The 23,867-nt window shown below is 37.0% G+C and overlaps 2 protein-coding genes across 3 annotated transcripts in view; one reads left to right on the top strand and one right to left on the bottom strand.

Moving 5' to 3' along the window:
- Positions 1 to 12,515, top strand: part of CNTD1 (cyclin N-terminal domain containing 1) — a 42,616-nt gene extending 30,101 nt beyond the window's left edge. The window contains exons 6-7 of the mRNA XM_033918091.1: positions 5,062 to 5,158; positions 12,377 to 12,515. Of these exons, the coding sequence (XP_033773982.1) occupies positions 5,062 to 5,158; positions 12,377 to 12,487 (208 nt within the window). The 3' untranslated portion in view covers positions 12,488 to 12,515. The remainder of the gene's footprint in view (positions 1 to 5,061; positions 5,159 to 12,376) is intronic.
- Positions 12,516 to 13,470: 955 nt separating this feature from the next.
- BECN1 (beclin 1) overlaps positions 13,471 to 23,867 on the bottom strand; it is a 33,891-nt gene continuing 23,494 nt past the window's right edge. The window contains exons 11-12 of one of the 2 annotated variants that reach the window (XM_033918088.1): positions 20,515 to 20,657; positions 13,471 to 14,758 (exon numbers count right to left, since the gene is read on the bottom strand). In XM_033918088.1, coding sequence (XP_033773979.1) covers positions 14,590 to 14,758; positions 20,515 to 20,657 — 312 coding nt within the window. In that variant the 3' untranslated portion in view covers positions 13,471 to 14,589. The remainder of the gene's footprint in view (positions 14,759 to 20,514; positions 20,658 to 23,867) is intronic. The other variant, XM_033918089.1, reaches the window with a different exon arrangement.

Here is a 23,867-nt window from a genome sequence, read left to right as displayed (position 1 = left end):
AACCGAAAAATAAACTTTTAGTTAAAGGCTTCTTTAAAAAGAAAACACTTTAAACTATTTTTGAATTTATTCAAATCTTGTTCAAGTCTTAAATGAAGAGGAAGTGAGTTCCAAATAGTAGGGGCTGTAACCGAAAAAATCAGGTCACGGCGAGTACCGATGACTTTCAAAGAGGGAACATAAAGGGACGCTTGTGAGGATGATCTGAGAACTCTAGAGGGGCTGTAAGGGATCAGAAGCCTGTCTAAAAATGCAGGTGTATTATTTCTTAATGTCTTAAAGACTAATAGTGCTATTTTATAGGTAATTCTATATGAAATTGGTAGCCAGTGAGCATTTTGAAGCAGCGGTGTAACATGATCGAATTTTTTGGAACCTGTGATTACCTTTATTGCAGTGTTTTGTATGATTTGGAGGCGCCTTATATCCTTAAGATATGCCCCCTTTAACAAGGAATTACAGTAGTCTAGTTTTGAAATCACTAGAGAATGTATGAATATGAAGTTTTACAAGCTCTTTTGAAAACAAAAGGTAAATATAATGAATTAACTTCAAAAATGATAAGAAAAGATTTGTTTTCCAAGCAAACAGTGTATTATGGAAATTCTAATAAGGCGGGAAAATTATTGGCAAATTATCTTAAGGCAAAAAAAAGGAGAACTAATATTAATGGAATAAAAGATGATAATGGTATAATAACAAATCAAACAAATATAATATTAAAACAATTTTTAAATTTTTATAAGGATCTGTATTCTTCCGAACCTTATTTGGAGAAACAAAAAGATGGAAAAAAATTTTTAGATTTAATTAATGGACCTAAAATTCCTGATCATATAAAACGAAGTTTAGAAGAACCTATATCATTAAAAGAATTAGAAACAGCATTGAGATCTCTTAGAGTTGGATCCGCTCCAGGTGGTGATGGTTACACAGTAGAATTTTATAAAACATTTCAAAATATCCTTTCCCCACATTTATTAAAATTATATCAGACACAACTTATAAAAGGTAATATAAAAGGTACTATGGCTGAATCAATAATAATTGTTTTGCCTAAGCCAAATAAAGATCCTACTTTGGTTTCAAACTACAGGCCTATATCTTTGATAAATGTTGATAATAAACTTTTGGCGAAAATTTTGGCTTTGAGATTAGCCAAAGCTCTCCCACATATTATAGATATGCATCAAACGGGTTTCGTTGCTAAAAGACATTCCTCCAATAACTCTAGACTATTATTTCACATGCTAAACTTATAAAAAAAAATGGATGAACCGGCTTTTACAGTTTCATTAGATGCTGAAAAAGCATTTGATAGGGTAGAATGGAATTTTATGTATCAGGCTTTAGAATGGTTTGGTATAGGTTCTGGATTTATACAAATGGTAAAAACATTGTATAGCTTCCCGATTGCAAGATTAAATATTAATAATAAGATATCTGATGGTTTTCAATTACAGAGGGGAGTTAGACAAGGCTGTCCTTTATCTCCTTTGTTATTTGATGTTGTATTAGAACCCTTATTGTTAGCAATACAGCAAACGAGGGAGATACAAGGTATTCCATATTCAGATATGGAATATAAAATTTCGGCTTATGCGGATGATATTTTGCTTTATTTGAGAAATCCAGAGTCTACCTTATCTTCTTTATTGGAATTAATTGATAAGTTTGGCAAATTTTCAGGTTATAAAATTAATTGGAATAAATCTGAAATTATACCCTTGAATGTTCACTGTGTAAAAGGATTATTTGATACTTTTCCATTCATATGGAAAGAAGAAGGATTTAAATATCTAGGCATTCAAGTTAAAAAAACAATTGAAGATACTGTAAAAGAAAATGAAAAATATGTATTAAAAAAAGTTACGGAGTTATGTGAGCAATGGAACCCATTACATATTTCTTGGTGGGGAAGAGTTCAAACTATTAAAATGATGATGTTGCCTGTAGTTTGCTACCAAATGAGTATGATACCCATTTATTTTCAGGGGTCCTTTTATAAAAAGCTTAATAGAATTTTAACAAAATTTCTTTGGCTTGGTAAGACACCTAGAATAGCTTTAGTAACCTTACAAAAATCAATTAAGGAGGGAGGGGTAAATTTTCCAAATTTCTATAGGTACCATCAAGCCTATATTCTACGTCAGGGTATGTATTGGATCCTCCCAGAACTTATAGATAATGCACCAGATTGGTTATATTTGGAATGGCGCCTTATGTTTCCCCTAAATTTAGTTCATTTACCAAGTATTAATATACCTAAAAGATACAAAGAAAATAAAATAATAATGGATACTTGGAAAACATTGAGATTTATTGATAAATTAACACCCATCCCAATATACAAATCAACTAATCAATCCATATGGATAAACTCCAAGATCAAAATTGGCGGAGCTCAAATCCTTTGGAAGAACTGGATTAATGCAGGCATTAGATCTCTAGATGATATTATTTCAGAAGGTAAACTGCTGGATTTTCCACAATTGCAACATAGATTTGGTCTTAATAAAACACAAAGTTTTAAATGGTTGCAATTGAAGCAGGCCATTCAGGTTGGGTTCCCTGAATGGAAATCATTAAACAATATAGTTTAAAGTTCTTATGCTTTAAAGCAGACTTCCTAGGACATCAAGCCGCATTGTGGTATAAATTAATATCTGGATATTTAAATAAAAAACCAAAAAATGGTCTAAGAGACATTTGGAGCATTGAGATTGGACATCAAATTAATGCATCTCAATGGCCACTAATTTGGTCTTGGAGAATGGGATGTACAGTGTCAGCATCTATGAGACAAACATGGTTCTTTTTATTACATAGAGCTTTTTGGACCCCTACTCGTTTGCAAAAATTAGACAGTTCTAAGTCTAATAGATGCTGGCACTGTAATCTAGAACCAGGGACATTAGATCATTTATTATATCATTGTCCTTATATTAAAATTTTTTGGAATTCAATTTGGCCACAAATTAATAAATTAATGGAAAATCATATTGCAATATCATATGATACAATTTTATTTGGAACAATGATGAGAATAAAAAGTCAAATTTCACCAGAAAATAATAAGCTTTTATTAATTATGACAGGGGTTGCCATTCAACATATAACTAACAATTGGAAAAATTACAACAACCTAAATTACACATTTTGGTGGAATACAATATGTCATATTTTTAAAATGGAAAGAACAATAGCAATACAAAAGGGGACATATACTAAATTTATAAAAATATGGGGGCCATTGACAAAATACTGTAATGAATAAATAATATGATGTTTTCTTCTTCTTTTCTTCTTTTAAGGATCTTTTTTATGACACACATAAAGGGGGGGTAAGAAAAATTAATTTATACATAGTATGTTATAATATATTATACAAAATGTAACGTATGAATAAAAGGTAATAAAAGGGTGGGGGGAGGGAAATGGGACAAAATTTGTTTAGATTATATTGTATTAGATATAAAAAAGTTATTGAATATTTATCAATTGTATTCTAATATGTTGTATACTTTTTATAAAAATTTGAAAATTAAAATATTATATTAAAGTAATGAAAGGGAGGGGGGAGGGTGAGGGGGAAAATCAAATTCAGATATATAATGTATTAGATATAAAAGTGATAATATGCATTTATCAATTGTAATTTATTATTATGTACACTTTATGAAAAATTAGAAAATAAAAAATAATGGAAAAAAAAAAAAAAACATCATACAAAATAATTTAAAGTAAATCTTAGCTTCCACAGGTAGCCAATGCAGCTTCAACATATATGGTAAAATCCTATCTCCCTTCTTCAATCCATATATCAGCCTCATAGCTGTATTATGCCAGAACAAGTAGGCAGCATATTCTCACATGTCGGTGACGTCATCCACGGAGCACGGTATGGACAGTGTCAAAGTGTACTGTCACTTTAAGCTTTAGGACTGCCCACACTGCACATGCGGGAATGCCTTCCTGCCTGACCCTGGCTCGCGAGGTCATCAGTTTTTTGTTTTCCACATAGTAAAGATGACGTATTGGTGAGCACATTAGTAGGATCCAATCTAATGTATAGGAGGCACCACTAGTGCAACATTGGACCGGCAGACACCATAAAATTGAAGACTTACATTTTTCAATATTGAACATTGTTAACCGGCCGAGAAGGTGGGAAAGGGGGGGGGGGAGATTCAGCTAGAGCATTATGGGCTAAAGAGCAAGGGTGGATCTTCACTTTAAATACCCTTCATCCAAGTGGACTCAACAATAAGATAGAGTGGCATGCGTGTTTATAGGGATTCCTTCATTTTGTAATATCTATTTAAAATTCATTTGTATTCACCAATTTTTGTGGAAGACTTTTTGACAGCTCATTGTTTGCCTTTAAACTACGATGCCATCACGCCGCTACGTGTCCCTTACGTAATGAGGTTTCTCATTTCAAAAGGAGACCAACGATGTTTAGTGGAAGTGCTTGTCAGCGCAGCAGAAGGACTTGGAATCTTGTTACTACTTGACATCTATGACAGGTACCCTTTCGGTTTTGCTTTAAATGAAAGTAAGGATTATACGTAAAATTATATTCAGTTTCTCATAAAGTTAATGTAGATTTGTTTGAACTTGTAACATTTCAGAAACTGCGCCCCGAGCCCTGCATACACAGCACACAGAGGAAGAATTGCACTTCATAATACAATTTTGTTTTTTCATTATTGCCTCTTCTTTTCATTGGAATATAAGGAATGACAACCAGCTGGGAGGAAACTCTTTTGCACTGGATGATACCTAATTCAAAATGCTGTGAAGGTCAATAAAGGGGGCTGAATTTGACTAATTGTTCTGCAGGAAATCAAAGTAAAATAGTCAGTAGAAATTATACACACCAGTTTAGGATGAAAAAACAGCAGCCAAGATAGTTTATTAATTATGAAATGATGATGTTTATTGTTAGCTTCTATACCGCCACTAATGACTGGATAGTCAATTCTGAGTGGTTATGTGTTATACATCTTTATCTGAAATCAGGAACTAACTTACAATTATACTGTTTTTATTGGACAGAGTAATGTTTTTATCCGTAAAAGAAGATTTAATGCTTTTGGCAACTGGAATTATTGCAGCAAGTGCTTTTATACTAAACCATGAATGCTGGAGCCAGGTAAACACCCCCCCCCCCCCAATATATTTCCTACAACATTCACTTCATTGCAATTTTGAACCTACTACATTTTGCAATTGTTAGAATCTCCTGTCATTGGACTAGCCAATTCCTTGATTAATGCAGTATAAATATGTGGATTTAAGGACCTGTCAGTCTTTTGCCCATTGGTCCTAAAAAAAATAGCATTCATGGCTGCTTAGGTGATTAAGTATAACAAAGATACTTACTTACCTGTAGCAGATGTTCTCCGAGGACAGCAGGCATATATTCCCACATGTAGGTGATGTCCATACTGAGTTCCATGGATGACACTATCAAGTGCACTGTCACTTTAAAGTTTTAGGCAGTGTCCATACTACGCATGTGCCAGTGCCTTCCCACCCAACTTTGGCTCATGGGACCATCAGTTCAGTAGCAAAGCTAAGAAGCCAACTAGGCGAGGAGGGAGGATTCTGAGAATATATGTCTGCTGTCTTCAGAGAATATCTGCTACAGGTAAATATCTTTGCTTTCTCAGAGACTACCAAGATGCCAGGATCATGACTCTGGATGAGGATAATTGATATATAAATATGATCCTGGGAAACCCAAGAGAGTTGGAGAGAGAGATTCAACAGCTTGTCCAAACTGACTGTCTCTCTTGGAGTTTTGATCTAAACAGTAGTGAGAGGTGAAGGTATGGATTGAGGACCAAGTAGCCGCTTTTTGGATGTCCTCAAAAAAGGTGGAATGGAAATGAGCTACTGAGGCAGCCATAGCTCAGACATTATGGGCTGTTATGCAGACATGCAGCATCAGCTAAAGAGCTGCATAGGAATAGGGCCAATGTGGAAGCATGCAGGAGGCATAAAGAAGGGAATAAATATTGGATGCATAGTCAGAAGTAGAGAGTTGTGCGGGTACAGAAATCAAACCAGTCCCCGGTAGAATCAAAGCCGTCCCCGTACATCCCCGCTAGGAGTCAAACCTGTCCCCGCCCGTCCCTGCTGGAATCAAATCCATCCCTGCCCGTCCCTATAAACTTCAGAAATAGTTATTTCATTTAATTATGCTACTGAATTAAAGGCTCTGGTAGAGACCCATTTACAAATAAGCAAAGAGACTTTATTAATTTGGAAATATTTGGATTTGAATTTGGAGGTCATAGAAAGCGAAACAAACAGATGCAAAAATGATAGTCTGGAATTAAACAAATTGAAAGATCAACTGGAAGACTATGAGAATAGAGGAAGAAGGAAAAACATTAAACTTTTTGGAATACAAGAAAACTTAGAGGGAAAAAATACTATTCTTTTTCTAGAAAATTTAATTCCAAAAATAATACAACTGGACTTGAAACAACCTCTAGAAATAGAAAGGGCGCATAGGATCCCAATTAAAAATACAGAAAATAAAGGCAGGCCAAGACCAATAATTTTCAAAATGCTTAGATACCAACAAACATTAGAAATATTAAATGCTGCAAAGAAAGACAAAAATCTAAATTATAAAGGATCTAGAATATGGTTCCTACCGGACTTTGCCAAAAACACAGCAAATAAAAGAAAGAGACTATTAGACATGAGACCTCAACTAAAAGAAAAAGGTTTTAAATATGGTCTATATTATCCGGCGAAAATGAGAGTATCATCTGGAGATAAATCCTTATATTTCGAGGATCCAGAAAAACTGAAAGCTTTTCTTTCTAAACCAGAACCTATGATATTTTAATATAAAATTTTAAGATGGGTTTTGATGACTTTATGAAATAATTATAAAAGTATGAAATATTGAAATATCTAAAGAAAGAAAAAAAAATGATACAAAGAAAAGACAATAAAAATTTATAAGAAAGAAAGAGCAAGACATAGGAAAAACATTAATAACAGACTAAATATATGTTCAAGATGAAATTTTAAGATGTAAATAATAATACCAAAGAAATATAAAATAAAAACTGTTAAATGGATAAAGATACATTAATGAAATGATATGAAAATATGACTAAAGATATTAATGGTTAATATAAATAGATAGAAGGGGAATTTGATTGAATATTAAATGCCTAGAGGGGAGGAGAATGTTTGGATTACAGTTCCAATGTGTATCCTTAAGCGGCCATTGTATTGGGTGGGAAAGGGAGGGAAAAAGAGAATATTTACTAGAATGATTAAGGAAAAAATAAACAAGGGATTAAATATTTTAGGGGTAAATATGTGTGTCGTGAAAAACATTTTTTGGATTCTAAAAATGAAAGAAAAGGAGAGAAAGATTATAATGAGAAATATTAAAAGGTATAATGTCTTTTAAAATATATTCTATTAATGTCAATGGCCTGAATCACGTAATCAAAAGGAAAAAAGTATTAACATTTCTAAAAAAGCAAAATGCGGATATTTACTGTCTACAAGAGACCCATCTTAGTATAAAGGAATCACAGAAACTATCGGGAGGGTGGGTAAAAGAATGTTTTTTTGCTCCAGCAGAGGGTAAAAAAGCAGGGGTAGCAATTCTTATAAATAAAAAATGTATGGCCAAGATTAAGGTAAAAAATTCAGATCCACATGGAAGATGGATACATATTGATATAGGTATGGGAAATGATACCCTGACGTTGTTCAATATATATGCCCCTAATTCGAATCAATCAGAATTTTTAAAAAAATTACAGAATATGTTGTTACCACTGGCTGCTTCTAATTTAGTGGTGGCTGGAGATTTTAATGCTGTAATGGATCCATTATTGGATAAAAAACCAGGTAAAAGTATAAAATCTTTAGGTTTAGATAATTTGGTTCAATCATGTGATTTGAAAGATATATGGCGTATTCTTCATTTTAATGATCAGGAATTTTCATTTTGTTCACAGGTTCATAAATCATTTTCAAGAATAGATTATATTTTTGTTTCAACAAATAAAGTGCAACAGGTGATTAAAGCTTCCATAGATCCTATTATTATTTCGGATCATGCGGGAGTATGGATAGAATTACAATTAGATCAATTAGAGAATGGTAGACCTCTTTGGAGATTTGATAATGCATTGCTTGTGGATGACAAATTTTTGGAAAATTTTAAAACACAAATTAACGATTTCTTTCAAATAAATTTAGTGGAGGATACATCTATAGAGAACGTATGGGATGCATTTAAAGCAACTATGAGGGGTAATATTATATCATATTCAGCTTTTATTAGGAAACAGATTAAAATACAATATATAGAATTAGAAAAAGAAATAAAAATATTAGAAGCTAAATTGGTAAGTAAATGGGAATATGAAGTTTTGCAAGCTCTTTTGAAAGCAAAAGGTAAATATAATGAATTAACTTCAAAAATGATAAGAAGAGATTTGTTTTCCAAACAAACAGTGTATTATGGAAATTCTAATAAGGCGGGGAAATTATTGGCAAATTATCTTAAAGCAAAAAAAAGAAGAACTAATATTAATGGAATAAAAGACGATAATGGGATAATAACAAATCAAACAAATATAATATTAAAACAATTTTTAAAATTTTATAAGGACCTGTATTCTTCCGAGCCTTATTTGGAGAGACAAAAAGATGGAAAAGATTTTTTAGATTTAATTAATGGACCTAAGGTTCCTGATCATATAAAACGGAGTTTAGATGAACCTATATCATTAAAAGAATTAGAAACAGCATTGGGATCTCTTAGAGTTGGATCCGCTCCAGGTGGTGATGGTTATACAGTAGAATTTTATAAAACATTTCAAAATATCCTTTCCCCACATTTACTAAATTTATATCAGACACAACTTATAAAAGGTAATATTAAAGGTACTATGGCTGAATCAATAATAATTGTTTTGCCTAAGCCAAATAAAGATCCTACTTTGGTTTCAAACTACAGGCCTATATCTTTGATAAATGTTGATAATAAACTTTTGGCGAAAATTTTGGCTTTGAGATTAGCCAAAGCTCTCCCACATATTATAGACATGCATCAAACGGGTTTCGTTGCTAAAAGACATTCTTCTAATAACTCTAGACTATTATTTCACATGCTAAACTTGTCAAAAAAAATGGATGAACCGGCTTTTACAGTTTCAATAGATGCTGAAAAAGCATTTGATAGGGTAGAATGGAATTTTATGTATCAGGCTTTAGAATGGTTTGGTATAGGTTCCGGATTTATACAAATGGTAAAAACATTGTATAGCTTCCCGATTGCAAGACTAAATATTAATAATAAGATATCTGATGGTTTTCAATTGCAGAGGGGAGTTAGACAAGGCTGTCCTTTATCTCCTTTGTTATTTGATGTTGTATTAGAACCCTTATTGTTATCAATACAGCAAACGAGGGAGATACAAGGTATTCCATATTCAGATATGGAATATAAAATTTCGGCTTATGCTGACGATATTTTACTTTATTTGAGAAATCCAGAGTCTACCTTATCTTCTTTATTGAAATTAATTGATAAGTTTGGCAAATTTTCAGGTTATAAAATTAATTGGAATAAATCTGAAATTATACCCTTGAATGTTCATTGTGTAAAAGGATTATTTGATACTTTTCCATTCATATGGAAAGAAGAAGGATTTAAATATCTTGGCATTCAAGTTAAAAATACAATTGAAGATACAGTAAAAGAGAATGAAAAATATGTATTAAAAAAAGTTACGGAGTTATGTGAACAATGGAACCCATTACATATTTCTTGGTGGGGAAGAGTTCAAACTATTAAAATGATGATGTTACCTGTGGTTTGCTACCAAATGAGTATGATACCTATGTATTTTCAGGGGTCCTTTTATAAAAAACCTAATAGCATTTTAACAAAATTTCTTTGGCTTGGTAAAACACCTAGAATAGCTTTAGTAACTTTGCAAAAATCAATTAAGGAGGGAGGGGTAAATTTTCCAAATTTCTATAGGTACCATCAAGCCTATATTCTACGTCAGGGTATGTATTGGATCCTCCCAGAACTTATGGATAATGCACCGGATTGGTTATATTTGGAATGGCGCCTTATGTTTCCCCTAAATTTAGTTTCATCTGCCAAGTATTAACATACCTAGAAGATACAGAGAAAATAAAATATTAATGGATACTTGGAAAACGTTGAGGTTTATTGATAAATTAACACCTATCCCAATAAACAAATCAACTAATCAATCTATATGGATAAACTCCAAGATCAAAATTGGCGGAGCTCAAATCCTTTGGAAGAACTGGATTATTGCAGGCATTAGATCTCTAGACGATGTTATTTCAGAAGGTAAACTGCTGGATTTTTCACAATTGCAACATAGATTTGGTCTTAATAAAACACAAAGTTTTAAATGGTTGCAATTGAAGCAGACCATTCAGGTTGGGTTCCCTGAATGGAAAACATTAAATAATCAATATAGTTTAAAGTTCTTATGTTTTCAAGCAGACTTCCTAGGACATCAAGCCGCATTGTGGTATAAATTAATATCTGGATATTTGAATAAAAAACCAAAAAATGGTCTAAGAGATATTTGGAGCATTGAGATTGGACATCAGATTAATGCATCTCAATGGCCACTAATTTGGTCTTGGAGAATGGGATGTACAGTGTCAGCATCTATGAGACAAACTTGGTTCTTTTTATTACATAGAGCTTTTTGGACCCCTACACGTTTGCAAAAATTAGACAGTTCTAAGTCCAATAAATGCTGGCACTGTAATCTAGAACCAGGGACATTAGATCATTTATTGTATCATTGTCCCTATATTAAAACTTTTTGGAATTCAATTTGGCCACAAATTAATAAATTGATGGAAAATCATATTGCAATATCATATGATACAATATTATTTGGAATGATGATGAGAAAAAAAAGTCAAATTTCACCAGAAAATAACAAGCTTTTATTAATTATGACAGGGGTTGCCATTCAGCATATAACCAATAACTGGAAGAATTATAACAACCTAAATTATACATTTTGGTGGAATACAATATGTCATATATTTAAAATGGAAAGAACAATAGCAATACAAAGAGGGACATATACTAAATTTATAAAAATATGGGGGCCATTGACAAAATACTGCAATGAATAAATAATAGGATTTTTCTTCTTCTTTTCTTCTCTTAAATATCTTTTTTATGACACACATAGAGGGGGGGTAATGAAAATAATCTCTACATAATATGTTATAATATATTATATAATATGCAATGTATGAATGAAAAGTAATAGAAGGGTGGGGGGAGGGAGAGAGGATAAAATTTATTTAGAATATATTGTATTAGATATAAAAATGTTATTGAATATTCATCAATTGTATTCTAACATGTTGTACATTTTCTATAAAATTTGAAAATTAAAAATATTATATATTAAAGTAATAAAAGGGTGGGGGGAGGGTGAGGGGGAAAATCAAATTTAGATATATAATGTATTAAAAGTGATACTATGTATTTATCAATTGTATTTTAATATTTTGTACACTTTATGTAAAATTTGAAAATAAAAAATAATGGAAAAAAAAAAAATTAATTTGGAAATATTAATTGGGAAGAATACATACTTTGTAAATGGGTTTCTACCAGAGCCTCTAATGTAAATATAAAATATAAATACTCAGCTGATGAGAACCCCCAAGCTGTCAGCTGAGGACTTCCTACATGAATGTGAAAGATAGATGATACTTGTATGTTCTTTTTTTGGCCAGTGAAGTACATTATTCAATTTACACAGAAAAATGATTAACATGGCAACTTTAACAAACTCAAAAATTTAAGGCCAAGCGAGAATAAAAAGTTGTTTCTAATAGCCAAATATATCCCTTACTAGTGTTTAAGCCCGTCAGATTAACGGGTGCTAGAATATATGTGCAGACTTAATAGTTAAAACAATTTACTAAAAACTTACCATGAGAACTTTTATATCCATAGCCAAATATATCCTTTATAATGTGGTACAAAGACAAATCTATTGGATCAACAAAAAAAAAAGGTTAAAAAGTTGAAAGAATGCAAAATTCACAAGTAGTTCCAGACTCTTGCACACCACTGTACTTTATACACACATACGCCTCCAGGCAACTGTGTAAGAGAGTGTTTGAGCATGTAGAACAGCATTTCATGTGCTCAAGTCCCTTATAAAACTGCCCCATACTGGAGAAGGGAAAACAGCTTTGTTCTCTCACAACAGACTATGTCAAAGTGACAAACTTTGTTTTTTCCTTCCCCCCCATTAAAACAAAGAAACTTCTGTTGTTGTTTCTAAAGGTTCTGGAGCATTTAAACTGTATCACGGGAATCACTGTGGAAAGCATTCTAGAACTGTCGACTGCAATACTGAATCATAGCATTGGCACCACAACCCCACGGAAGCACTGACTGAATTGTCCAAGTTTTTCAGCCTGCAGAGCATTCTTTAAATTAAACAAGAAATCAAAGTTATACTGAAGAGCACATAAGGACTTGTGTAAACTAAATTGATCTATGAAAACCCCCCCAAGAAAATGTAGCTTCAATGTCCAACATTTCTCATCATTTCTTTGTAAGCTCATTGTTACTTTTGCTGCAATTAACATCACTGTGTATTCTATCTAAAGCAGGGTTGTCCAATGTTGGTCCTTGAGGGCCGCAATCCAGTCGGGCTTTCAGGATTTCCCCAATGAATTTGCATGAGATCTGTTTGAATGAAGTGCTTCCATTGTATGCAAACAGATTTCATTTGGGGAATTCTGAAAACCTGACCTGGTGAGGGCTGAGGTTGGACACCCCTGATCTAAAGCATACATTTAGTTCATTTTAAGAAGTACAGTGGAAATTACCTGGACAACCTAAGGGCAATATTCTACACCATTATGCAGGAGGACCAGCATTTGCACCTTAGGTCAACTGAAAATGCTGTGGAGACAGTGTTCAAGGTCCCTGGCCAGATGCAAGGCACATTACTGCAGGATTCCAGAGGAAGCCCTGGTATCTAGGCTCGAGCCAAAGACCACTGGGGAACAGGGGGGAGGAGAAGAAAACAGAATAGTGAAAAATTTCATGGGTTGTTGCACCGAGATCTCAACACAGATTTTAAGTTCTGGATGCTGAAAGTAAAAGGATAATCTGCTAGACTCCAAAGATCACATAAAATGTATGAATAAAAACCTTTCTGCCTTCCTTCTGCTAATATACAGCACTTTAAACACCTAACATGTTACAGCTATTTTTTCACATGGCACAGGGTACACAGTTTGTGTGCTGTGAATGAGGTTAAAACACTCCACTCCTACTCAAAGCCACTGGCACAATTTCTATTCTTTCAGTGACGGATCTTAAAACGTATTTTTCTTAAGATACAAGTAGTTTTATTAATGTGTTTCCAGCCCATGCATAAGACTGCACCAAATTTCCATAACATTACAAAATTCTAAATATCTTTCTAACTAGTAATAAATGCATTTAACAGTTATCAAACACACTAATGTTCTGCAGCACATATTTCAGTCCCTAAATAGTTCATTTTTCCTTGAACTTAAGAAAAATCAATATCAACCTAATTTAAAGCAACATTTCAGCACAGCTAACTCACAAGGCACCTATGCAGAAATATCTTCCAATACCGTGACACACCTTTAAAGAGACTAACAGAGAAGCAATTTTCTCTGTAAATTATTAGGGGAACTCCCCAATTATTTTTGTAAAACTCAGTCCTTTTTTACAAGACTCGAGTTACTCTGTGTCTGCAAGAGATTCCAAAACAAGGAGTCAAAGTGGCCGAAGCCATACTACCCAGATCTGAAAAATTTAATTCCCCTTTGTAAGGGGTAAGGACAGACCTCTCAGCATAGACTCGAGTTGCCAGTGTTTAAATGTCACTTTAATCTTGTCCACTGACAAGAAAGTAGCAATCAATCAGTAGATAAATACATGGGTCAGTGTATCTAAAGAGATTTCTTAAATTGTTGCATGCTTTTTCAATTTACACATGTGTTCATTTACTTGCACACTTTTCTCCATGACAATTAAAGGAACTGTAAACTAAACAGTTTAAGGTTTTTACAAAATATTTGCAAACTTTGATTTGCCCAGTTCAGGATTTATATCTGTGAATGAAACACTATATCAGACTTTAAAGAATACAGCCTTTTGTAAACTGATTCACAGAAAACAGATAGCATAACCAGTTCTTTCTTGTATAATCCTTAAACAATCCATTCAAAATAATTTAAAAAAAAGGCTTCTGGGCATTTTTTAGCCCTATTTCTGAAGGCAAAATATATGAGCATGTACTTGTCAGGATGTCCAAGATTGTCTCAACACAGGTATTTTTTAGGAGGATCCACATATATGCTTGTGAGTTCTGAAACAGTTTCCATTTCTTCAACATGGATCTTCCTTTCTGCTGTTGTGTATACATGGTGCTCATAAATGGAAATGAGAACATCTCACTAGGAGATTTTCAAACTAAATTATAATCCAGCATGATTTCAGAAATTCGGTCATTTGTTATAAAATTGGGAAGAAACCCAGGCAAGCCCCCATTTCAAATTGGTTAACATGAACTTAAGAGCTTTTGTCCACTGCTCCTCAGAGTTGAACTGCGTTTTGATGGAGTATGAACCACCACTGCCTCCAGTGTCTTCGATCTTGCCTTTCTCTACATCCATTCTGCATCAAATTAGAACATTACAGGATTAATTATACAGACAATACTGCTCATGTGCATTCAACTAGTATTAGAAACTGGAATTCTACCCCACCCTCCAAAAAAAAAAGATGTTTTCAATTTGTGGAGTTCTGGTTGTAGGGCTGTGCAACTGATATGCCTACACATGGTATCAGTGTTTCATGGGGAGCAATGGCTATTTCAAAAAGGCAATGCCCCAGAGGAAATCCCTCATATTTTTGATCAATGCCATTCATCTACACCTGGGCACTTTAGGAGCCAACATAAGCTCTGAGTGAGACTGGCTTTGGTCTGGTCTTTAAATGGCATCATTTTCAATGTGATTAATTAACCCTCAGTAAAATCACACTGCTGACTCCTCTAGCCTCATATAAGTTGCATAATTTGTTAAAAATGTATGGACGCTTGTTCTGATTGACATATAACAAGATGGCACAGCTGACCTCACATAACACAACATAAACCACAAATGGGTTGAAAGGGGGTAACTATGTACCCCCCAATGCTCTGCCCATGTATGTGCCCCCTTGAAAATGCATGCTATGCAGTAGTTTTATACTTCAGAATAATGCATAGGCGGATATGTCCCTACAAGTGCACATATGCTGGTATCATTTTAAACATTTATGTGGGCAATGAATGCATAAAGGTGTGTTAGTGGCTACATTTGGGGTTAATTCTGTAACAGGGCACCTAGAATAAGAGGTTAAACAAGTGCCTATTTGAAGCCTATTCTATAAAAATAGTAGGCATCCATTTAACCTCTTATTCTAGGCACCATGTTACAGAATTAACCCCATATGTAGCCACTAACACACCCTTATGCATTCATTGCTCACATAAATGTTTAGAATTATACTAGCATATATGTCCACTAGGGGCATGAAGAACCTCGTGCTACACACCTTTTCCGGATAACATGTTTGCCTCTAGTGTGTGTACAATTCCAGGAGAATTTAGTACATTGGGCATCAGTTGTTGCAATAGTGTTTGATGTTTTTCTTTATCTCTTAGAAATCTAATGTTTTGACTAAATAATTAGTTTGTTTTAAAAAATTATACATTTTTTGTAATGTTTTTGGTGTTATGCATTAAAAAATTTCTAAAATTTCTAAGTTGATGCATTTGTCTATTTTTGTAATTTAAAGAGCCCAATATTCAGCACTACTTAACCATTTAGTCAGTAACATAGTAGATGATGGCCTCGCGGCTGGACCTAATTGTGTCCCACTCCCCCGGAGAAGGGCACAATTGCTCCAGACGCGACCTAGCTAGAAACAAAGTGCCGGTTAGAAGAAAAAATACAGTAAAAAACATTAAACTGACAGGGAAGCAACCCTGCAGACCGGCACTACCTCAGGATTTATTTTTTTTTTTTACAGAACAGACTCCACAGGCTCTCGAAGCAATATGCCTTGCTTGATTTAGGGGGCAAGGCTTACTGCTGAGGCTCCTCTAAAAAAAAGGGGGGAGGAGGAGGAAGTGAGGGGAGGGACCCCGCTCGAGACCCGCCGGGTTTGACATCCCCGAGGTCGGACGGACCCCCAAACAGGGACTAGAAACCCCCTAAACAAATTCCAACAGCCCTACCAAGGGAGATGGGTACAGATCACTCAACACCTGCTGGAGACTGAAAGAAGACTGATGTAAATAGAGAAGGGAGTATATTATATACTGTCCCACAGTTTTGTTTTCAGTCTCCACCTGCTGGTCATGATTGGATATATACCCATTCGTAAAGATTAACCTCTACTGGTCTGGAGAGTGCTAAAGAAGTAGAATTTCCTAACATTGCTCTTGAATCTACCACCCCTCAACCTCAAATTATGTCCTCTGGTTTTACTATTTTCCTTTCTCTGGAAAAGATTTTGTTCTACGTTAAAACCCTTCAAGTATTTAAATGTCTGAATCATATCCCCCGTCCCTCCTTTCCTCTAAGGTATACATATTCAGGGCTTCCAGTCTCTCCTCATACATCTTCTGGCGCAAGCCTCCTATCATTTTCGTCACCCTCCTCTGGACCGCTTCAAGTCTTCTTACATCCTTCGCCAGATACGGTCTCCAAAACTGTACACAATACTCCAAGTGGGGCCTCATCTATGACCTGTATAAGGGCATCAACACCTTCTTCCTTCTATTGGCTACGCCTCTCTTTATACAGCCCAGCATCCTTCTGGCAGCAGCCACCGCCTTGTCACACTGTTTTTTCGCCTTTAGATCTTTGGACACTATCACCCCAAAGTCCCTCTCCCCGTCCGTGCATATCAGCTTCTCACCTCCCAGCATATACGGTTCCTTCCGATTCCCCAATCCCCAAATGCATTACTCTGCATTTCTTTGCATTGAATTTTAGTTGCCACGCATTAGACCATTCCTCTAACTTTTGCAGACCCTTTGACCTGGCTCAAATGGATAGTGCTTAAGAGATGAAATTGCAAGCAGTTCAAATGGAGACTTCATCAAAGTGGAGAGTACAACATTGAATTCCCAAGCAACTGAAGGAGGCTTGATCAGAGGTTTGGAATGAAATAGGTCTTATCTAGAAACTAAGGGGTGCATAGCTAGGGGTTTATTGTTCAGAAATATATGAAAAGCACTGACACCACTAAGATGCACCCTTACTGAAATAGTTTTAAGACCCGAGTTGCAGAGATATAAAAGGTAATCCAGAACTGAAGCGAGCGGACACGAGTCTGGAGGTAAAGCTTATTGACCACACAACAGGTAAAATAAGTTCACTTCAAATGGTAACACTGAATGGACTGTTTCCTAGACACTTCTATGATTGCTGTTACTGGAGCAGAGAGTGCAATCATTTATATGCTGGGAGAGAGGTAACAGACTGTGAGAGATAGAGAACATAGATTGTGAAGAAGAAAGGATCTGTTGTTCTGAGTCAGTAAAGTAGGGAAAATTTCCAGTGGCATGGGATCTCGCACACTGAATTGAAGGAGAAGGAGAAACCAGGATGATCTTGGCCACCTTGGAGCTATGAGGTTATCATTTGAGTTTCAGCAGAGTCTTCTGTATGAGAGGAATTGGAGGGAATGCATAGAGAATTTCCAATCTAGGAGGAAAGCATCTGTCTCCAGACGATTTGGAGAGTATAATCTGGAAAAATTGGGGAAGTTTGTGATTGTTTGCAAAGAGATCTATTTTTGGAGTTCCCTGTGTCGAGAAGATCCGACGTAACATTGACGAGTTGAGACACCACTTGTAAGTTTTAAGGAATCTGCTCAGTCTGTTGGCTAGAGTGTTCTGTTTGCCTTCAAGATAAATAGCCATGAGAAAGATGTTTTCCCAAATTGCCCAATTCCAGATCTTGATAGCTTCTTGGCAAAATGGGCAAGATCCTGAACCCTGTTTGTTTATATAGTATATAGCCACTTGGTTGTCTGTCTGGATCAGTATTACTTGAATGAATAGGCAACCCTGAAAGGTTTAAAGAGCATTGTGAATTCATGTGTAAAGATTTTTCCTGTGCACACCAGGTGCCTTGAGTGTGTAGGCCATCTAGATGGACTCCCCATCCTAGCCTGGAGATGTCCATTGTTAATGTCTTTTGATGTGAAGGAACATGAAAGAGTAGACCCCTGGAGAGATTTGTTGGCACCAACCACCACCAAAGAGCTTGGCAGAGTGGGGAAGTGACCTTCAGTTCTTCAAACAGGTGGTCTGTGGCTTAAGACCACTGAGATTCCCCGAGGTGAAGGTGTGCAAAAGGTGTTAAGTGTACCATAGATGTCATATGTCCTAAAAGCTGCAGCATTTGTTTTGCAGTGATAGTAGGAAGACTGGATATGGTTTTGCATTAATGTAGAAGAGTATTCATCCTCTGTTGTGGGAGGTAAGCTCCAGTCTGAGTTGTGTCCAGTTGAGCTCCAATGAATTCCAGCTTTTGGGTTGGTTGGAGATGGGACTTTTGGTAACTGACTGCAAATTCTAGAAGTTTCGGGAGGTGTACTGTTGAATTTATGAATGAATGAGTAGCCTGAGGTGACGAAGCCTTGACCAACCACTCATCGAGATAATAAACACCTGGAAGCTATAGGAGCGGAGTGTTGCAGCTACTACAGTTAAACATTTTGTGAATACTCTGGGTGCTGATGCTAGATTGAATGGTAGTACTCTGTATTGGAAGTGACATGTTCCTATTAGAAAACAAAGAGATCTTCTGTGGGATGGAAGTTTTGGGTTATGTGTGTATGCCTCTGAGATCTAGAAAGCAAAGTCATTCACCCTTCTCTAAGAGGGGAAAGTATAGCTCTGAGAGAGACCATCTGGAACTTCCCCTTTACCAAGTACTTGTTGAGGGCATGGAAATCTAGAATTGGATGCAGACTTCTGGTCTTCTTCAGTATGAGGAAGTATTTGGAATAGAACCCTTGGTTTCTCTGCATTGGAGGTACTGATTTGATTGCCCTGAGCTGCAGAAGGGTCAAAAGTTCCTGTTGAAGGAAGGTCTGATGGGAAACAAAAGATAACTTTTTTTGGAGTATTGTTTGGAGGTTTGTAATGGAAACAAACAGCATATTCATGTTGAACAATTTGGAGGACCCAAGTGTCTATTGTTTTGAGGGTCCAACGATGATAGTAGTAGTGTACTCGACCTCCAATCGGAAGAGAGGATGGGGGGGTGTGAGGAATGCTGACTAAGCTGACTGTTGGGTCTTTTGCTGTGGTGGAGGCTGTGTCTTTTAGACTTTCTGCAGCCTAGGCCTCCTCTGTGTAGAAGCCCTGGAGGTAGTGGAAGTTGGAACATATTTCCTTTTGGAATATGAAGAGGAGAAGCTTCCGCCCTCAGACGTACACGACTTTAGGCAGGCTCTGGCAGCTTGAACAAATTACACATTAAAGTAAAATGTGCCACGGAGGTAAGGGGAAGGGAGGGAGATAGATGCGGCCGGTAGGTAGAAAGGAGGGAGGTGACCGCGCACGCATTCCCTCCCTTAACTGTCCCTGAACTGTGGAGACAAGGCCATTCACTGCTCCACGGGACAGTGGATGGCCTTGTCCCCATACCCGCAGTGAGCACCTTTTCCCCCCCACCTTTCGGCGGGTTACCCGTGGCTAGCCACAGTAACAGCCACCATGGCACAGTGTGTAGCACAGTGGTTAAAGCTACAGCCTCAGCACCCTGAGGCTGTGGGTTCAAACCCATGCTGCTCCTTGTGATCCTGGGCAAGTCACTTAATCCCCCCATTGCCCCAAGTACATTAGATAGATTGTGAGCCCAGCAGGACAGACAGGGAAAAATGCTTAAGTACCTGAATAAATTCATGTAAACCGTTCTGAGCTCTCTTGGGAGAATGGTATAGAAAATTAAATAAATAAATAAATTCTCTACTACCACCAATATTCCCAAAAAGTATAGTTTCAAACTAATGGATTGGAAAGCAAAACCCCAAGGTTCAGTCTATAGTTTTCTTGTTGCTATGATTTAAAGAGTCAATTTCAGTGCCATTGGCCGCAACATATTGAAAAAAAACCCTTCCACACACAACACAAAAATATATGATCCTCTCTGGGAAAAGGTGACGAAGAAGGGGTTTTCATGAATTCTGTTAAACAATTTGTAATACAACAGTCCAAACCCTATCCTTTTATGTTGGGGGAGAGGAGGGTTGGAGTTACAGAAGTTCAGAGGGTCTCACTTATCTCAGGGGAGAGAGGAAAGAACGGTATAAGCCTGTAAATAAAACAACTGTACATGCTGGAGGGGAGAGGGGGTTGTTACCTGTATGGAAGACAAAATCCTGTATCACCCTTTTCCACTTCCTCCTTAAATTGCTGCACACAGTCCAGGAAAGCCACCATTGCATGATCAAACTTGTTGTCCCAAAAGAACCTTAAACCTCCAGAACAGTACAATGGCAACTCCTTAAGAGATTGTATACATTACATCACATTAAAATACAAAAATTATATTTCTAGCATATTTTGATTGTAACACTAGAAAACTCTTCAACACGAATATTATGGATTAACAGTAGCCCACATTAATAACTTGCCCTTCCCAAGTGTGTCTGGGGTGGGGGTTAGAAACACCTATGGTAAATAATAACATGGTTTGTGTTCAATCTTGCACGCTGTGTTATTTTTCTCCCCAAGAGAATGCTCTCCTGTGGCCCAATGATCTAGGGAGCCTTCTTAGAGGGGATAGTACATAAAATTAGGGACCCCCACAAACCCCTCTGGCAGGAGACATTCTACACCCAGAACACACTCCCACCCCCCCCACCCCCACCCCAAATAAAGGTCTCCCAACCTCCAAAAGAATCCCCTGGACTTGGTGTCTAATGGTAGGACAGAGCTCCTGCCCTTCCCCACTGCTAGATCACAAGGATTATTACAGGTATGCATACCTTTTCTTTTATTAGTTTCACTGGCTCCTCAGGTTCATTTTTTTTACCTCATGCCTGGTGGAGCTTGAAGGTGGTAGTGAGAAAGAGATTGAATTGTTCTGCAGAACAGCTCATGGAACTGTTTAAAGCAAGGACTTACATGGTTTTGACCAAGGGGCAAGAAAAGCGGCACAAACACAGTGAGCTACAAAATCGTAATCAATATAACTAAACATATCAACCACCCATCCCAAGAAATTTTGAAACACATAAGTCCTCAGTAACTTTTTAAAATGAAAATATGAAACAGAGGTAAGTAGTAATGAGTAAAAATGAGATTCCCAGCTAGTGGCCACAGGACAAGATTAAGGCTCCAATCTGAACAAGGTCTTCTAAACGGAGGTTTTTAAGTCAATTAACTCCTCTCAAAAATCAGGTGACATCAGGCTCTATAACATGCCAGAGCTGCCACTTGTACTCGCAGGGAATTGTAAGCAAGTCCCTTCGGAAGCCCATCCTGTAGAAAGGCTGTAATTGAGGAAGAGACGATTGAAATGGAGAAATGGAACACCGAGTACACCACGATTCAAACACCCTCCAAATTTGCACATAAGAATTTTTTTGTTTCAGCATTTTTGTGAGGTGAAGCAGGTTTATTTTTAAGAGAATATGGTATGTGCTGTTATTTGATGTTTTGTTTTTGAGTATTATGTATGTGATGATAAACCGCCTAGTTGTCAGCTGTTATATAAATTTTAAAATAAATAATAGTTTCAGGGCAACCGGATGACCACAAGCCCAATGCTGCCCAACGTTTACACAGTGCTGAGAAACCTCTGCCACCATAGCACAGTTGATATCTGAACTGCCCCAGGAGCCAACAGTGAAGAAAAATTTAAAGCAACAGACACCCAGAAAAATGCTGCTGACAAACCCAGAGATTACAAATCTCACCTGGGTGAAGCCGGGACTGTCCTCCTCACAGTGTATGCAGCAGGAGATGCTACAACACTAATATGTGCAGAATATTTTCCTCTTTTTTTTTAAAGTGAACAGGAAAGGAGAAAAAACTGCATGGACAGCTAAAGGGACAGTGAGGTAGGGACCTAGGTTGACCACCAGGCGCATCCCCTAAAGCTGGCACTGCACAGCCTAACACCCCTCAGTTCAACTGAACTAGGCCAGAGCAGAAGCTAAGCAGCCAAGACCAGAAGCTGGCAAAGATACATCCATCGGCCTGCTGGAGACAGAGTACACTGGGAGACCAGGAAGCTTGGCATTCAATAAGGCATACTTCGACAGTAAGTTCTATCGCCACCTGTTGGTAGATGGATGTAACCCACTAGTCTCTGGATTCATCTGCTGCTGATGCTAAGGAAATTTTGGTCAGAGCCTCTTTGACCACCTTTGGGTTGGGGAGGCCCTCACCAGAAAGACTCCAGTGGTAGACCAAGGAAGGGGGTAAATTGGGAGTATTAGGTGATCTAGAGTCCACTGGGTCACCCAAAAAATTTTGCAAGGGTGGGAGGGTTGAGGAGTCTGACAAAAAAGGAAACATTTGACTTGTGATGCAGCAAATAGTTGCATAGTACTATGGCACCGTATGGTTTTTGTTTTTTTTTCTGAAAACAAACAGTTTAATATCATGGTAATTTATGCCACTAGCTCATTGCATCAGGAGTAAAATGTTTTTTGGTATATGCACTAGCTTGACTAGAACATTGAGTACTGTGTCAAAGTCAATGTTTGTAATTAAGGATCAATACTTAGAATCTGCATTGGAGCCACTACAAGAGAGCAGGCAGATGTCGGACATGAGCATGTCATAGCAAAGCTACCTAGTAGGACCAGATGTCAACAACTGCTACGGAATTCAACCCACTTTGTCACAAGTGGAGGCCAGCAGTGTAGCCAGAATTTGGCATTGAAACCAACCTGAAATCTGGGTTTGGGTTGCTGCCCAAAATGCCTGTGCATTTTTTGGTGGCAACCCAAAACTGTAGCCCTGCCCCCTGCTAGCTAACCCCTACCCCTCGCCACCCACTATTCTGCCCTCCATCCACCTTGGTAGACCCTCCTCTGGTCTACCATGTAAAGGCCCTGGTGGTCTATTGGTGTCTTTAAGGGAGGAGCATCACAAATTGCTCTTGCCCCTGTCCTCTGCTCTGAAAAAATGGCAGCCACCATTTTGGAATTGAATATGACTCAAGAAGCAGCAACTTGCTCCTGCTCAGGCTATTACCAATTCCAAAATGGCAGCTGCAACCTCCTGCAACAGCTTTGCGCAGGAAATCACTGCTACCATTTTTTCATCACAAGGGAAGGAGCCCAAAGACACCATTAGACTACCAAAGCCTTTACAAATTAGGCCTGGGGAGGACAGAGTGGTGGGTGGCCCAGAAGAGGGGGTGGGGGAAACTGGTCTGCAGCAGCAATAGCGATGGGACCACAGTTTTGGTTCCAGCTGAAACAAAGCTGTAGATTTCAGCTGCAGACTGGGTTTCAGCCAGAGCCAAAACTGCTGGTTTCAGTCTGTGTCGATGCTCAATCCCTACCAGCTGAAGACATTCTCCGTCAGAGCTCGAGGCCTTGCATAAACTTGCAGGTTAATGCTGGCTAATAAAAGCATCCCTTAGATTGTAAGCTTTCTGGAGACAAAAATACTTTATCTCACCTTGAGCTACGAAATGAAATTAGCCAATATCTTTTCAAGAAATGAATAGAACATTTAAGCACAGTCTGGAGT

Source organism: Geotrypetes seraphini, chromosome 13, assembly GCF_902459505.1.
Source record: "Geotrypetes seraphini chromosome 13, aGeoSer1.1, whole genome shotgun sequence".
Taxonomy (NCBI): domain Eukaryota; kingdom Metazoa; phylum Chordata; class Amphibia; order Gymnophiona; family Dermophiidae; genus Geotrypetes; species Geotrypetes seraphini.
This window is presented reverse-complemented; position numbering and strand designations above follow the sequence as displayed.